Source organism: Vicugna pacos, chromosome 35, assembly GCF_048564905.1.
Source record: "Vicugna pacos chromosome 35, VicPac4, whole genome shotgun sequence".
In the NCBI taxonomy this organism is placed as follows: Eukaryota; Metazoa; Chordata; class Mammalia; order Artiodactyla; family Camelidae; genus Vicugna; species Vicugna pacos.
This window is the reverse complement of record NC_133021.1, coordinates 19,669,117-19,687,736: the sequence shown is the minus strand read 5'-3', so window position 1 is coordinate 19,687,736 and position 18,620 is coordinate 19,669,117. Positions and strand designations below refer to the sequence as shown.

General features: G+C 35.7%; 1 protein-coding gene across 5 annotated transcripts in view; it reads left to right on the top strand.

The window, feature by feature from the left end:
* Positions 1-18,620, top strand: part of MINDY3 (MINDY lysine 48 deubiquitinase 3) — an 82,551-nt gene that overhangs the window by 61,365 nt on the left and 2,566 nt on the right. For all 5 annotated transcript variants that reach the window (XM_072954936.1, XM_072954939.1, XM_072954940.1 and 2 more), the window contains 4 exons: positions 262-334; positions 10,294-10,366; positions 12,963-13,050; positions 17,083-17,154. In XM_072954936.1, coding sequence (XP_072811037.1) covers positions 262-334; positions 10,294-10,366; positions 12,963-13,050; positions 17,083-17,154 — 306 coding nt within the window. The remainder of the gene's footprint in view (positions 1-261; positions 335-10,293; positions 10,367-12,962; positions 13,051-17,082; positions 17,155-18,620) is intronic.

Genomic DNA, 18,620 nt, shown 5'->3' with positions numbered 1-18,620 from the left:
ATAATATTAGACTTTTCAAGCTTTATATAAAACTTTATTTCATTCTTACAACAATTCTCTGTGGTTGTAGTATTCCCATTTTTCAGATGTGAAATGAAGGCCCGGAGAGTTTGACTTATCTAGCTATACGCTTATGATATAAATAGAACACATAGTCTTCTGACTCCAAATGTCATCATTTCTTCACCCTAGCCTAATTTGTTTATTTTTAGTGTCATGTGTATTATAGCTCATTGATAGCACGCTTTTTTATCTTTTCAGGATATGGCTTTAGTTGCCCCTGAGGCTCCTTCAGAACAAGCCAGAAGAGTTTTTCAAACTTACGATCCAGAAGGTAAAAGATTTTATTATTTTATTAACTCTGTGTTTTATATCTTTATGTATTCGAAATATATTGATACTTTCCTGAGTTTTATTTTAAAGAGTTATTGGATTAGTGAATGAACGGTAGCTCACATTTCTTGAAAACTTTAAATGGGAAAGGGTGAAAATGGGAACAAACTAACAGAATACTTCATTGATCATCAGAGTCTCACGTGGTATAAGGTTTTCATGTTTCTTAGGGTACGAATGTTATGGTTACTTGAATCTTGACCTCTGATGATGTTAAACAAGGAAAAAAACTACCTCTGAATAAGCTCTTTGAAAGTTAAGTCATTTATTTATTCAAATGAATAAATGTTCCAGAATATTTTTTAATTGAGATATAATTTATATATAACATTATTTTTGTAAGGTTAAGGGATACAACGTGTTGCTCTGACATATTTATATATTACAGAATGATTACTACATTAGCATTAGGTGACACCTCTATCACGTCACGTAATTATTTCTTTTTTGTGGAGAAAATGGTTAAGATCTAGTCTCTTTAACAATTTCGAAGTTTATAATACAGTGTTGTTGACTGTAATCACCATGTTGTGCATTAGTTCTCCAGAACTTAACTACTGTTTGCAAGTCTGTACCCTTAAACATCTCCCCAGTTAACATACCTCAAGCCCCCAATAACCACCACTGTTACTCTGTTTTTACAAATTCATCTTTTCTAGATTTCACATGTGCTGTTGTGCAGTATTTGTCCTTCTGTGTCTGCCTTATTTCACTTAGCGTAATGCCCTCAAGGTTTATCCATGTCGTCATAAACGGTAGGATTTCCTTCTTTCTCATGGCTAAATGATACCCCATTGTAGGTGTGTACACGTCACACACACACACACACACACACACACCCCTCATCACCTATATTTATCCAGTGATGAGTACTTAAGTTGTTTCCATATCTTGGCTGTTGTGAACAATATTGTAGTGATTGTAGTTGTGCCAATACCTCTTTGCTACTGATTTCAGTACCTCCAGATACATAATCAGGAATGGAATTGCTGGATCATATGGTAGTTCTGTTTCTAATTGTTTGAGGAATCTCTATACTGTTTAATAGGTGTATCATTTTATATTTTCACCAACGGTGAATAAGGTTTCCCCTTTTTTTCCATAGACTCAACCAACATTTAATCTCTTGTCTTTTTGATAAAAGTCATCCTAACAGATAGGAGGTAATATCTCACTGTGGTTTTGATTTGCATTTTCCTGATGATTAGTGATATTGAACATCTTTTCATATACCTGTTGGCTATTTGTATGTCTTCTTTAGAAAAATGTCTATTCAGGTCCATTGCTAACTTTTTAATTGGATTATTTGTGGTTTTGCTATTGAGGCCTATGGGTTCTTTATGTATTTTGTGTATTAACCCCTTATCAGATAAATAGGTTGCAAACATTTTCTCCCTCTGTGTAGGTTGCCTTTTCAGTTCATTGATTGTTTCCTTTGCTGTGCAGAAGCTCTTTAGTTTAATGTAGTCCTGCTTGTTTTATTTTAGTTTTTGTTGCCTGTGCTTTTGCTGTCTTATCCAAGAAATCATTGCCAAGACCAATGGCAAGGATCTTCTCCCCTACAATTTCTTGTAGGAGTTTTATAGTTTCAGGTCTTAGATTTAAGTCTTTGATCCATTTCGGGGTTTTTTTTTTTTGTGAGTACTGTAAGGTAGGGGTCCAGTTTCATTCTTCTGCATGTGGATATCCGTTTTCTCTAGTACTATTTAATGAAGAGACTATCCTTTCCCTATTGTGTATTCATGGCATTCTTACAAAAAAAATAGTTGACCATGGGTTTATGTCTGCGCTCAATATTTTGTTACACTGGTCTGTGTGCCTATTTTTATGCCAGTACCATATTCTTCTAATTATTGTAACTTTACAGTGTAGCTTGAAATCAGGTAATGTGATACCTCTGGCTTTGTTCTTCCTTGTCAAAATTGCTTTGGCTATGCGTTATTTTTCATGGTTTCAGACAAATTTTAGAATAGTTTTTTCTATTTCTGTGAAAAATGTCATTGGAATATTGATAGAGATTGCATTGACTGTGTAGATCACTTTGGGTAGTATGGACATTTTAACACTATGAATTCTTACAATCCCTGAGAACAGAATATCTTTCTATTTATTTGTATTTTTTCAGTCTCTTTCATCAGTGTCTTATTGTTTTCAGTTTCTTATATTCCCTTGGTTAAACATACTCCTAAGTATTTCATTGTTTTCAGTGCTATTGTAAATGAGGTTGCTTTTTAAATTTTTCTTTCAAATAATTCTTATTGGTGTAGAGAAATGGAACTGATAACAGTATATTGACTGTGTATCCTTCAAAATTACTGAAATCATTTATTCTGGCAGTTTTTTAGTGGTATCTTAAAGGTTTATATGTACAATCAAGTTATCTTTATAATTCTTGGTGTATTATTGTTCATAGCAGTTTCTTCTGACTGTGTTTCTCTGGTATCAGTTGTAATATATCCTTTTTAATCTCTAATTTTATTTGTCTAATTTGTTTATCTTGTCAGAAAGCCACTCTTGATTTTGTTGTCCTTTTCTGTATTCCTATCCTCTATCTCATTTCTCTTTTCTGATCTTTGTTATTTCCTTCCTTTGTAAACCTTGAGCTTACTTTGTCTTCTTTTTTCAGTTCCATGAGGTGGTTTACTTGAGCTCTTTCCTGTTTCTTAATGTAGGCACTTACCACTATACCCTTCCCTCTAAAAACTGCTTTTGCAGCATCCCTTAAGTTTTAATACATTGTGCTTTCATTTTTATTTGTTTCAAGATATTTCTTGATTCTCCTTTTGATTTCTTTGACCCACTGATTATTCAGGAGCTTGTTGTTTAAACCCAATATATTTGTGTGTTTTCCAGGTTTCTTCCTATCACTAATTTCTAGTTTCCGATCTTTCTGGTAGGGAAAAATAGTCGGTATGATTGTACTTCTTTTAAATTTACTAATGTTCATGTATAACTGGAATATTGTGCTCTACACTGGAATTTGACACAACATTGTAAAATGACTATAACTTAATTTAAAAAGTTTATATATAAAAAATTTAAATAAATTTCCTAAGATATTTTCTGTCCTATCATGTGATCTGTCTTGGAGAGTGTTTCATGTGCACTTGAGAAGAAATGTGTATCCTGCTGCTGTTACACAGAGTGTTCTGTGTGTGTCTATTTGGTACATGTGTTCTAAAGTGTAATTCACACCCGCTATTCCTTCTTCATTTTCTGTCTGTGTAATCTTACTGTTTTTGAAAGTGGGGTATTGAAATCCCCTACTTTATTCCACTGCTGTCTGTTCTCCTTTTAGATCTGTTATTAATAATCATTTATTTAGGGGCTGCATATATGGTATGTGTATACTTACAATCATTAAATCCTCCTGATATCTTGATCCTTTGATCATTGTATAGTGACCTAGTTTGTCTCCTGTTATTTTTTATTAGAAAATACTTTGTGTGACATAAGGATGGCTACCCCAGTTCTCTTGTTCCCTGTTGGTGTGAAATACCTTTTTCAATCCCATCACTTTCAGCCTGTCAGTATCCTTTAAGTATGAGCCTTTAGGCAACATATAGTTGGGTTTTGTTTTATTCATTCAGCCACTTTATGTCTTTTGATTGAAGGAGTAAAACTATTTACGTTTAGAGTAAACGTTGATAAGTAAGGACTTACTGTTACCGTTTTGTTGATTACTTTCTGATTGTTTATATAGTTCTGTAGTTTTTTCTTCCTCTGTTGCTTTCTTTGTGACCTGAATTTTTATAATACTAGGCTTTGATTCTTTTCTCTTTATTGTGTATCTATTATAGGTTTTTGCTCTTTGGATATTGTGAAGCTTTCATAATACATCTTAGTCTTATAACCATCCATTTTAAGCTAACAACAACTTAACTTCAGTTACATAAAAAAGTTCAATGCATTTACCTGCCTTATAGTTTTGATATCCCAATATACATCTCCCTATATTGTGTACCCATTAACATATTATTGTAGATATAGTTATTTTTAACCTTTTGTCTTTTGCTAGAGTTCAAAGTGATTTACACACCACCACTACAGGATTGTTTTTGTTTTTTTAAGGTATAACTGATGTTTAACATTATATTAGTTTCATGTGCACAACATAATGATATTTGTATGTATGGCAGAATGATCACCACAGTAAGCCTAGTTGGCATTAACCACCATACATAGTTACATGTTTTTTGAGTGTGATGAGAATTTTTAAGATTTATTCTGTTAGTGACTTTCAAATAATCAGTACAGTTTTATTAACTATAATCAACATGCTGTACATTCCATCCCCATGACTTATTTTATAATTGAAAGTTTGTACCTCTGACACCTTTTACCCATTTCACCTACCTCCCCACCCCTTACCTCTAGCAACCACCAGTCTGTTCTCTATCTATGAGCTCAGTTTTGTTTTGATTCCACATATAAGTGAGATCAGGCGGCATTTGTCTTCCTCTGTCTGATTTACTTCACTTAGAATAATACCGTCAAGTTCCATCCATGTTGAGGCAAAGAGCAAGATTTCCTTCCCTTTTAATGGCTGAATAATACTCCATTTAGTAATATATACCAAATTTTCTTTATCCATTCATCCATTGATGGACATTTAGGTTGTTTCCATATCTTGGCTATTGTAAACAGGGTTGCAGTGAACATGGAGGTGCGTATTCCTTTCCAGGTGTGTGTTTTTGGGTTTTTTTGTTTGTTGTTTTTTCCCTTCAGATAAATACCCAAAAAGTGAAATTATGGATGATATGGTAGTTCTGTTTCTGATTTTCTGAGGTACCTTCATACTGTTCTCCACAGTGGCTGTACCAATTTACATTCCCACCAGCAGTTCACAAGGGTTTCCTTTTCTCCCTGTCATCGCCAGTACTTGCTATTTCTTATCTTTCTAATAATAGCCACTGTAATAAGTGTGAGGTGATGCCTTGTTGTGGTTTTGATTTGCATTTCCATTTAGCAGAGGCTGCTGTGGGGACGAGTACCCTTTGTCACCCTCTTCAGAATATTTGTAGAAAAACTGACCTGCAAGGAAGCTAAAGAAAAGAGAATTAAAATTCTGGTATCCCTGAGTATTTGTGTATCTGACTCACTCTCCCCACCTCACCCTTGCTCCTGCTCCTGGGTTCTACCCATGTGTCTGACAGGTAGACCTGTACCTAAACCTGTTGCCTAGACCCATACATTGTTAGCACCATGCTTTAGGCATATTATGAATTGAAAGTATTTGCAGGCTAATCACCATTTATTGCATTGCTTCTGTGAGACTGCCTTTTCAAGGTTGTAAATAGTCGATTTGTTAATGGTCTTTTGGAACATAAAGCTGATTTATTACTTGAGACCTGTCTAAAAAAAAAAATAATGGTATTGTCTGGCCTTTGCATGAAACATTATAATTTATAAATCAGTTTACCTCCATGGTCTCATTAAAACCTTACCATAAACCTAGGAGATAGACAAGGAACTACCATCAAGATTTTATTCCTAAGAAAACCAATCCTATGACAGTTTAAGTCACTTCTTCAGAGCTACATACCTAGTTGTAAGAACTGAGACCACATTCTAGCTGTTCTTCCAGGAAATCAAGCAATCTTTCCCCTTCTCTCTACTACATATGTCTGTTTAGAAGGCTGAAGTGATAAAGAGGTATTTTTTAACCTCTTTGTCTTCTTTGAATTATTTTTAATTTATTAGAATAAGGATATGATATTGACTATCATTCTCATTGAGCAATTGGAGTAATCTCCATTTTAGAGTCTTTAGGATCTTGGGAGCTCAATAATTATTTTGATGCCAAGTACACATATAAAACAAGTTCAAAATACATTTTTAGCTGTTAGTTTCTCTTTTGTAATACTTCTAAAATCTTCATTTCAGCAGGACCTGGACATACCACCTCTAATTACTTGGTTCACTTTAATAAGTAATTCCAAATTCAGAAATGAAAATAAACCCTAGTATGTGTGCTTATATCCTAAAGAGAATCAGATGTTGGAGCCATATAAAGTGTTACATATGGTCTTTAGAAAGTCCATGTTTTGTTTCCTGGGGACTTGGTGTGGGGGTTGGGAGTTGTTTTTGTGTATGTGTGTTTTGTTTCATTTTGTCTTTTACATTTTTTTGTTGAGGGGGTGGGGATTGTTTGGGTCTTTGGTTTGTATTCAGTTACATGTTGTACAGGAATTTTTAAAAATAACCATAAAAGAGTAGGGATGGAGATCAACTGATCAATGTGATCAAAGATACTGGACAAGAGAGGAGTTTTGGAGTACCTCCAGGTGTCAGCATTCCAGTGGATATCAGAGAACCCGGATTTAAATCCCACCTCTGTTACTCATTAGCTTTGTGATGTTGGGCAAGTTGCTAATCTCAGTTTTCTCAGCTGTAAAATGGACTTTATATCTACTTTACATCATTATTCAAGTACTCAATAAATTGACTATATTGTTTTGTTTTAAAAAGAAGAAAAATCCAAAACTGTGGAGCATAGAGCTTATTCAGGAATCTCCAAAGAACTGAATTCTATATAGATGGTAATTGAATTTTTTTGCATTACATATAATGGGGTTTGTTTTGTTTTCTTCCTTCTTATTCTCTTTCTTCACCCCACCCTGTGTAGAATTCATCAACCATTTGGGCAAGGGATATATAATCTTTGATTTAAAAAGAGCCCTTTTTTTTTGTTTTTTTGTCTTGTTTTGTTTTGTTTTGAGGTTGCTACAATATATTGACAGCGTATTTTGTCTGAATGATTTCAGTGTGGTACTTTTTTTTAATCTTTAAGAATAATTTTACTTGTAGATTAGTATACACCAATCCTTAGACATGATCTAGAAATTGCCTTTTGTTTGTCATTTAAAATGACATTTTCTTCTCTCTACCCTTGCTTCCTCCCTTCTGTCACTGCCATCCACCTTGCTCTACCATTGTTAACATTGTGTCTTTCATGCTGCCCCAGCCATTGTTTTTCAACATTCTGCATGGTGTTTTGTTTGGTTTGCAACTTTTCCATCACATAATTAAAGTGGTTCTGTAGGACAGGCCATACATTAACTGCTCATTTCTCTCTGAACTTCCTATGTACAGTTCACAAAGCTGGTTTTGGTTGAACCCTGGGGCCTGAATGAGCAGTTTGTGTACCTTGAAATTAGCATTCACTTGTATCATTAAGTGTAGCGAATGTTACTGAGTGGCTACTTGTGTGAAGCATTGTGCTGGGCCCCAGGGTTATGGAATCCCCTGCCATCCAGGAGCCCCCATCTGCAGGGAGCCAGATGGCAAACTGGCAGAGACTGAGGACAGTGCAACTACAAAAATGCCTTAATTGCCAATGAGCAGAAGTCACATTTTTCATTAAGAGTTACATTAAATTGTACGTATATGTTATTAAAGCACTAATAATAATTAGTTAGGTACAGCATGACACAGCATTTAGTAAAAATAATTTAACTCTTACTTGACTAAAACCAACAGCATTAAATTCTCCTTAACTAGATCTCATTTTTCTCTTCTATTCCTAAGAAACATGACTCCTCACCTACAGGGGTTTGTAAACGTTATGGTCTCCATCTCCTCACAAACTTTAAAAAATAATAATAATTAAAACAACCAACCAAAAACCTCCTTTTAAATTTTTAAACGAACAGCTTCTTTCCTCCTTTTCAAATGTCTTAAAACATAGTTTAACTGAATTTGAACATGTACACAGTAGGTGCTTACACCATCATAACTGCCTCTTTTCCTCCCCACTTCATTTTCCCTGTTCTTCTGAGTTTAAGCTTGTAGAGGCTGTTTTATATCCATATGGTTAAATTACCAGTGCATCTTAGTGCTGCTTTTTCTTTCAGTGCTTCTCAGGTCTACTTGAGCAGTGCACAAACTGTAAGCTCAGATTTCTTCTCCTGTTGGTATTAAGGTCTCCTTATCATTGTGTCTCTGTTTCCATTTTCTCTAAGGAACCAATTGAGTTTCATCTGCTTAGACTTAAGATTTCTGTTCTTTTTCTAAAGAATTTGTCTTGATAGGTATGATTATTGAAGAATAAAGTAACTTCAAAATAAATATTTTAAAAAGATGAGCGATTCCAAATCTCCTCTTCTAATCTTGGGTGTATTAAAAAGTCTTTGAGGTATTGAAAAAAATTTTTATGCTGCAATCTCCAATTATAAAATACTGTCTACAAAAAGCAGAGTCATTGGCTTGGTGTCATCATTGTTGTACTCCAGAATGTCTCTGTTTACAAGTTATAAGTCTCATCGGTCCCTTAAAAATGTGTTGGGATGTTTAAGCTTGAGGTTAATCATGTTTAAGGAGGTCATTTTGTTGTTTTCCTAGTTGTTTGTGTCTTTGTACAGCCAGTTAGCTCTTTCTGAGGATGGGAGCTGGGTCTTGGGTTACAGTAAGAAGAGACAGGGCTGCCTGCCATTCAGTGCTCCTGAAGAGTGTTGTAATACACACTGCTTCTGTCAAGTGGACACACATGATAGCCTGTAAATACAGAAACTCTCCAGATAACTGTTCCTGTCTGCTAGTGACGGATAAAGCCTGTTTTACATTTGAAGATGCTACGCTTTTAGCTGTGACCTGACTCTAGGCAAAATGAGTAATTTTTTCCTACCTTTCAAACTCATTAGAGTTAGGCTTACCAAGGTTGAATATTTTCACAGGTACCTTCAAACAAGTTCTTCATTCTCTATATCTTCAAGTATTGGTAAATTGACAATTTATTCTAAACCTTCACTTTATAAAATTATATTTAGGCTAATTTTTAGTTAGCCTTTTAGTCAAAGCTAGTCTGTCTTCACATGGTAAGCAAGTGCTTGTGAGGTTTAAGAAAAGACTTTTTAAAAATCGTATCTTCTTTATTTCCTCTCTGGTAGAGACAGAGTATATACTGTGTGTGAAAAGAGCAACTACACTTTACACTGTAGTCTGATGATAAAAGCAAGACTTTTGGACATCTTGTTCTCCAGGACAAGATTTTTTTTTTTTAATCCTAATCCTTGAAAAGGATATTGTGTTGGAAGTTCATTTAAAGCTGAGACAGTCTTCAGGAATGAATTAATGGTAGAGGAACACAGGCATTGTACATGTAAGGAAATATACAACTTGCTTGTTTAAAAGTACTGTGAGTTCCAGCTGCCCTACAAGCTTTTTTTGTGTGTCATGTTCTATTGCATCATTTGAGTTGGAGCCATTTAGCAATGCTGTTTTTTTGAGCCCAAGAAAAAGAATATTTTCCATAAACTAGTCTTTCATCAGCATTTGATTCTACTCTTGTATTCCAACTTTGAATCTTCTTCCCCTGTTAAATCTGTGGCTTTTACTTAAATTAAGTCTGTTGATTTTAAGTCAAGGGATATCTTTTCTTGATCTTACATTGTTGGAGAGCTAAATAACAGGGGGTCATGAACATTCTTGCAGAAAGTTAAATAACTTTGTAACAAAAGGAATGTGTTGGTAAAGGATTATTTTAATTGGATTTCTTAAAGGGAATTTAAAGGTTTGCATTGTTTACTGAAAAAATATACCTATTTGATAAATAATTGTTATAAATATAAGTAGAAAGAAACCTTTATCATTTAAACTTGTAAGCCTTGTTTAAGAAGGAATTTGTCTTTAAGGTTTTCTTGGAGTTCTCAGGTAGAAGTCATATGGTTAATTTTTGTATTAGAAACTAACCTTTGAAAATAAGTCTTTGCCTGTGTGCCCAAGAAAGCTCATAGAAAAGAGTGCCTAATAATAATAAACATTGTGCCCAAAATAAACGTTAAATGCTGTTACTTAACTCTGTGTCCCTCTTAAGTGAGTTTTCACTGAAGTCTAATCAGCAATAATAGCATTTCTTAAAGTAAACTTAATCCAGATTGTTATCTCTTTTTTTTTTCCCAGATAATGGATTTATACCTGATTCACTTCTAGAAGATGTGATGAAAGCGTTGGACCTTGTTTCAGATCCTGAATAGTAAGCTACCTAGGAATTGTTAGTTAACCGACTGATTCTGTTGAATGTGTGACATTATCTGCACATTACCGCCTCTTTTTTTAAAATCTAAACTGTATAAATGAAGCGTAGCACTTCATATGAAGCAAAGATTTCGGAAGCAAGCAATCAGACTAATCAATATTGTGGTACAGACTTGACCTACTTAAAATGAGCTTCCTTTCCCACTCTGCACTGAAGTCCTGCTTTAAAAAAGGGTGCTAAGAATATAAGTGCCTTTTTCTATATTAAATGTTTTTTCTCACTGTGAAACCTGTATTTTGAAATTCTGTGCATGTCTGTATAGTACCTTTAGTGAAAGTAGTGACAGTTTTGCAGAATGTCTCTACCATTAGGCTTCCTGCTTAAGTAACCAGCAGGCCTCTGACTTTCAGTCTTAAGTAAAAACATTGAATATTTTAAATACCCGAATCCGTTGGCCCCACTATATTTCAGAATATAGTTTTCAGTTTTGCCTAACATTAATATCCTGTCATTGTCTCTATTCTGTTATATTCTGTACATTATTACATCTACAACTTCTTCCATAAATTTGGGATCTTCATTATCCATGGGAAAATATCTCTCGGGTTAAGTGGATACGTCATATTAATACATATGAAAATTAAAAATCACCTATGAGCTACACTAACTTTTCCTTTTTCTGCCTGGTTTAATTATTTTTTTTTCTTCTGAAAGTGTATCTCACAATAAACAAACGTTAGCTTACAAACATTTAAGAAAAGGATTCAGCAGAAGCAACATAAAACACATTGGTATGCATAGTTCTTAAAATTTGATGCTATCCTGTTTTTAAATAGTTTGTATTTTCTTTGAAAGTATAAAATACATATAAACATTTGCAAACTAATTGAATTAATGTGCCTCGCTCTCACTACACGGTGCTGTGATGTTATTCTTTCTTAGTAGACATAGTTGTTGATTCCAACTTAAAGAGGAGAAATTCAGAGACAGTTGAACTGTTCCAATAAATGGTGTAACTGTAACTACCATATTTCCTCTCAGCTGATTTCCAAGTGGAGACCATCTTGTTTACCTTTGATAAACAGAGTTGAACTTAGGTAATTTTGATTACTAATAATTCTTAAGATAGGAAGGAGGAAAAAGGAAAAGTTAGGTTTATTTGGTTTTTTCCCCAGATTCTTAGATGGTTATACATCATCTACTTAATTGTCCTTGTTCCATCAGAATTCATAACATACCTTGAATTACAATTACAACTGAGCTAGTAAATTGTTTTTCTAGAAGTAGCTGAAAGATTGGACTGAGTTATTCATGTGGTCGTTTGATCTAATCACATGTATAACAACCAGGCCATAGTAAGGATAAATAAATATATTAAATATAATAATATAATCTTGCTTTCATTTGTTTCATGCCGTAACCTCCTGTCATTACTCAGACCCATTAAAATGTCATATCCTCTGCATGTTGTGCAGTTGACCCTTGAACAGCTCAAGGGCTGGGTCACCGACCTCTGTGCAGACCAAGATCTGCATATAACTTTTGACTCCCCAAAACTTAACTACTAGTAGCCTATTGTTGACCAGAAGCCTACCGATTAATACATATTTTGTATGTTATATACATTATATATTCTGTTCTTAAAGTAAGATAAAGAAAACAAAATGTTGCTAGAAAAATCATAAGAGAAAATATATTTATGGTACATACATGTATTTGTTGGGAAAAAAAAATCCATGTATAGGTGGACACTGCGGTTCAGACAGCCCCATTCTTCAAGGGTCAACTGTCTAATAAGGTCTATTTAACCTGACATTTATACTTTGGGAGATAACACAGAGAATCAGAATTTTCTGAAAAGACCATTTTTATTTTTGAAACTCTTCCAACCGCAGCCCACTTTCTGCCTTCTCTAAGTCACACGTAACACCTTTCAGCAGCCTTGGCTACGCCTCATGCACGGCAAGGGCTGTGCAAAGCACAGCTCACTTCAGCCTGCACCCGAGACAAGACAGTCCACACCACTTACTGAAATTCACTGTACTTTAGCTCTTTTACAATATCTTACCTCTTCAGTTTGCACTAAGAATTTTAAGCCTCCACCCCATTTGGTTCTTGAAAGCTAGCTTTTTAGGAGATGTTTTTGATTATCTGGTGTACCACTGCCCTTGACACTGCTTTTCTCCTTGGACTTAAAGTAAACTTTCTTTTTTTTTAAGTTAAATGCCTCATTTGATAGTCAAATTCAGGCATACTATGAAGCAAAGAAAACTTGCCTTTGGGAGTTTATAAGCCTGCGTTTGTAAGCCTGGGTTTTTAAGTTACTTTACCTAATAAGGAACAATATTCCAAAGTTGTCATCATAATTTAAATTCTAAATAGTAACACATTACTCTGGTTTAAAAATAACCAAGTTTTGGCAAATTAGATGTCATTCCTGTGTATTTGTCATTAAGGGTCTAAAAAGAACAGCTCTTAGGATATTTTGCAGTCAAATGTGGTGCGGTACTAGTGATTTAATCATGAAAGGACAAAAGTAAGCTGCTTTTTTTTTCCCTTTGGTATCTACCGTTTCTTTTTTCTACCCCTCTAGCATAAATCTCATGAAGAATAAATTAGATCCAGAAGGATTAGGAATCATATTATTGGGTCCATTTCTTCAAGAATTTTTTCCTGATCAGGTAATATAGCTGAATAAATATATTTATTGTTTTGTTCTGTTGAGATGATCGTATTATAATTGTTTCAGCATTTTTTTCTACTAGTGTTTTAAAATGTTCAACCATGCAGATACAAGAATAAGAAAGCACTATTATTATGTAAATACTTTCCTGGGCAGAGAGGATGCAGGGTATGTGTGTTCCAATACAGTAATGCAAAACTTTGGGGGACTGGGGTGGTGGAAGAAAATAAACACACCATTATAGATACATTGATACTGTTTTTCTGAAAGAAGGATAAATTTCAGAAGTATGTGGAGTAGAAGGAGAAGGATTCCCTTTATCCACTCCCACCCGTTTTCCTTCTCTTGCATGACTGCCATGAATAGGTTGGTGTGTATCTTTAGAAATTTCTAAACACAAGGCAAGAAGGTAAAGGAGCCTGTGAGTAATGTGAACTCCTGTGAGAGCTCCTAAGTGCCAGGAGAACTCTACTTGAGTAAAAGGGAAACCTTCGGGTGGAGCTGTGCTGTTTCATGTTGGGGCGTGTCTGCCACTGGCTGTGACAGGAGCTCAGTGAAAAGAATCTTTGCCGGTCGGTGTCTGTACTCTTGAGTTATGTCTGCGTCACTGACAAGCTAATTCTGCAGCCTCCATCGGTCATTTCTTCCCATCTAAGTGAAGGGTTTTACCACTCAGCCAAATCATTTAGCCAGTTATATTGTGACCATTTCATCAGATACCAACATGGTTTAAAAGTTCGTTGTTTTAATAGAAATGCCAGTTTATATTCTACCGTTTATAAAAGTAGAAAAAGTGTAACAAAATGATGGAGGGACCATATTAAGATAAAATATTAAATTACAAGATATAATTACCAGTTTAAATCGGAGACATTCAATCTTGGTAATTAAAAAAGAAAAAGAAATCCTTGTTTTCTAAACCTGTGTCTATCTGTTGTGGTTATTGTGAGTAAAGACAGTGAGGAAAATTCAAAAAGTAAGGAGAGCACAATATAGCTGTTAACTGTCTTCAATTTTTATTAAATGCTTCAGGAAAAAGCTTTTCTTTCTCCTCACATTGTTAGGAAGACTCCATTGGATTGTAAGGCCCTCATACTCCAACTACTAGGGTTTTTGGAAAGTTCTTTTTGGAATCTAGTACTGTGTTTTAGATATCTTAGTACATGTAATTAATTTAGTGATGTAAGCTTTTGGGGGCTATTTTGAAAAGTTCTTGGGAAACGTAAACAAAGTGAGATAATTACCAACTCTTTTGGAAATACATATCTGTATCTATATCTTACATTTAGTTAATTATATGATGTTGCTTATAATTATTCTATGAACTTATTAGCCAAGAAATTAATTTTTTCATTGTAATATTCCTTGAGGTAATTAAAGGGAATTCTAATCCCCTTCACAGATAACAGACTCTTCTTAGTTGGTTATTCTGTTTATTCTCTCCAAGTTCATCTCTTACTGTTTGTTTTTTTCCTCCCATTCTTCTAAACAGACTCTGCATCTGAGCTTGCTCTTGGTTCCCTTTAGAGCAGTGGGTTCTCCAAATGTGGTCTCCAAGAACTTATTAGAAATGCAAATTCTCAGGTGCCTCCCCAGCCCTAGTTCATAGGGAGTAGAGCCCACAGTCTGTACATACCAGCCCCCCAGGGGCATCGGATGGTACCAAAGTTTGAGGCCCGCTGCTTCAGAGGAAGACCTGTCACATTCCCATCTGTTCATGTCCAGTGCGAGCTCAGAGCTCCCTGTGTCACAGATCTTTTCCAATCACAGCCCACAGCACCAATGTCCTCTTTCTCCATAGTCGAACGTGAACTGACTTTATGACTCGTTTTGGCCATTGTTCATGTACTGTTGTGTACCTGACAGGTCAGTATAGTGGCAGTAAACGTTTAATCAGCCAGTAATCAATGAGGTAAAGTTGCAAAAATGCGGTCAGGACAGCCAGGAAAGTATTTACCTACTTTAGTAATCTTTACAAACGCTTAATGTAGGTGCTATGCGGCAGCATTTCTTTGCCATGAGGTAGATGCAGATTCGGGGGGAAACAGAAGTGGGAATACTGATAAAGTATTTCAAGGCAATTTGCTTATAATAAGAATAGCAGGAGCAGCTACCATTTATTAAGCATGTTCAGTGCACCAGGCACTACGGGCCTTACCAGTTAGGTATTATTTTTCCCCCATTTTGCCGATGAGGAAACCGGGGATTAGAGAATTTAGGACGACAGTCATTCAGCTAGCACATGGCTGAACCAGGATCCAGTGTAGGTTACCTAACCACCACGTTACACTGCCTTTGGTTGATATTTATTTTGTACCAGCTGTTAGTGACTAGTACTGGAGATATAAATTGATTACAGTAAAATATTTATTTTGTAAGTTAAAGTACATTAACCCTGAAAATCAATAGCCAGAGTATTTATCTCAGTTACTAATTGCACTGACTTCTGTATACAATTAAAGTGACTTGATTTTTCTGTTCTTTTGTGAAGCGTTTTGGGTGGGATACAAAAAATTGTAAGAGAGCTTAGATTTTAGCTGGGAATACAAGTCATGAGAAGTTAAAAACAGTTAAAGATGTTAAACAGTCTTTCAGAATAACAACTGAAGAGATAATACAAAGTAGTATATGATTCACAAATTAATTATTGAGACGTAGTTACAAAGTTTCCAAAGTAATAAAGAACCCAACTAGTGTGTTTAAGAACTTTACAAAGTAAGATTTGAACCAGAGCTCGAAAAAGGAGTTTTAAAAAATCACAAACGTGCAAAGAGCCAACAGCAAAAGGTCTTTTCATGAAGAGATGAGTAATACACTTGTATCTATCAGAGACTTCAGACGGTTAAGCGGTTAGAGCTAAGACTGGAAAGGTGTGTTAGGTCTTGTGTTTTAGGATTCTTGGCTGCAAATCCCAGCCTGAACTGACTTCCTTGAGAGGGAAAAGATGGGAATTGGAAGGAGTAAGCTCAGAGCAGCTGAAGGGTGAAGTGCGGCTCCCTGAAGGTGGCACTGGGAGCCTCCGGGACGGGGGCTGTCTCTCCACCTGCGCCCTCACCCAATCCCTTCTCTCTATAAATTAGCTACTTCTCTCGGCCCCTCTTACTCTGGGAAGCTGATGCCACAGTTGCCAGCAGCTCTTTTCTCTTAGTTCCAGTTGGAAAAAATTCCAGATGGGGATGCTGGCCCAACTTTTGTCATAATCGAGTATGACCAGGAAGACCCTTCAGGGGGATGGGCACATGGAGACTCAGCCACAGGGCCTGAGGGGAGTCGCTGGCGGCCAGGCACCTGCAGTGGGGGACCTGACTGCTAATGGCCTTGAATACAAGTTCACGAGAGGTGAATGTGAACTTTAGCTAACTGAGAACCAAAGTTAGAACAGTGGGACTGACATGACCAGTTTCTCTGGAAGTTAGTATAATAGTGATTTATTCCATTTCCTTCCTCTCTTGAAAGTTACTTAATTCTCTAAGCACTAAAAGCACAGGTGTCTGTTCCAGTGCTCTTTTCACTGTTAAAGTTGACAAGATTTGAAAGATATTTTGGGGGATGGAAACCCCTAATTCTGTAGTGTGGACCAAAGTGGAAGTATTTGTGCATGTATGTTTGTAATCTGAGTGACGGTGGCATTACTGCTCTTCTGTATTTATTGAGGGGAACACGTTATTTACAACAGAAAAAATGCAGAGATACATTATAGGGAATATTTCTGTATTTTAGAATCTTGTCCTTTTTAAAAAAAATTACATTAATGGATGCACATATTTAGAAATGTAAATTCTACTTTAGAAGAGCTTATAATTAAAAAAAAAAATCACCACTTCCCCAGTTTCTGCTCTCATTTCCAGAAACAACTATTTCAGCTTTCAGGTTTTATGGTAGTTAACCAAATAAGTGTAAGTTTCTTGCTCCATCAAATGATTCCTTTAAGGATACGGATTTAAGAAACTTCCATTTTATTTTCAGTCACTAATTAGAAATTGCCTGATATAAAGATTTAAAAATTTTAATTGTACTTTATTTATAATAGGGTTCCAGTGGTCCAGAGTCTTTCACTGTCTACCACTACAATGGATTGAAGCAATCAAATTACAACGAAAAGGTATGAAACTCACATGTTAATTTGTCTTCACCTGAGTTGGTAGAATAATATGTAACAATGTTAGATGCCCAGAAAATTGCTACCTAAGGAACGAGTCTCTTTACCATCACAGCATATTTTAGAACTGGACTTAGTGGGGTCTTTATTGGAATTTTGGAGCCGCAGTTTCACTGTGACAGATAACTATCTATACACGTGTTGTTACCCTTGAGTGTGTAGCTGTTACTAAATCAAGGTTAGTCCCCTGAAAGTTACTGATCCATTTAAATGGAGAAGGGGGTAAAGAGTGAGATTCTTTATTTAGAAAAATATTTTTAAAGGACTTAAATTAATACCATAATGGATAGTGAGCATTTACTTGGAATTGTCTTAAGCACTTTTTTGATCTGAAGTTTCACACCACCGCAAGAAGTAAGTATTGCCTCTATACCCCCATCTTACAGTGGGGGAAACTGAGGCACAGAGAGAGAAGCAGCTTGCCAGCGTCAGGCAGCCAGGAAATGGCAGAGCTGGGTCTGAACCCAAGGTCGTCTCCCTCCGAGCCTGCGGCTCACCCACTGTGCTTTGCTGCATTCCCTCCTGAGTCACTGACAAAGGCACCTCAGTGTTTCACTTCCAGGTGGACTCACCCGGTTTAAGTCAAAAGTTTGGCCTCACCAGTTCACCAGCTTTGATTAGTGAGCTTTGTCTACACATAAGATCTGCCTACTATGTTTGCATTTATTCCAGTGCCAGTCAAGTAGATATAGCTAATGTTAGAAGGAATAAGGCCTAATATGCCTTTTTAATGTGAAATACCCATGCTGGTTTTATAAGTATCTAAATTGAGGATGGCTCCAGAAAATAGATCATAATGTACATTAGATACATAATTTTAGAGAGAACCTGAGCCTGCAACTAAAATTGACTTCTATATTCATAACATGAATTAGAACTTTTATTAAATTAGGTACAAAGATCTTTTCATAGGAAAGTAATTTATTGATATTTATAGCAAAAAATGTAAATAATAAGAAAACTCATATGCTCCATCCTAATATGTGTAAATGAGTGCTTCATCTAGACTTTGAAGTTTTACATAGCTTTGTAATAGAAAGTCCTTTATAGTCACTAATTAGTTACTTGCCTACACAATCCCTGCAAGGTAGGTGAGCCACATATTATCCGTATTTTACAGATGTGAGGCATCTGAGACAGGGAGAGTAGGTGACTCACCCAGGGTCACACAGCAGGACACTGGCAGAGCAGGGATTGGAGCGGAGTTCCTGGTTCCCAGTCCTGTCTTTGGTCTGCTTGACCACGTTGCCTGTGTATAGTAAGTCTTCAAATCATGCCCGTGACAAGCGTCTGACATACTAACAAAAAAGATCAGAAGCCAAAGATGAACTATTGACGTGACAGTAGTGTGCAAGAACGATAAACCAAAGCATGGATGCCATTGAGGTGCAGAAGTCTGACGTTATAAA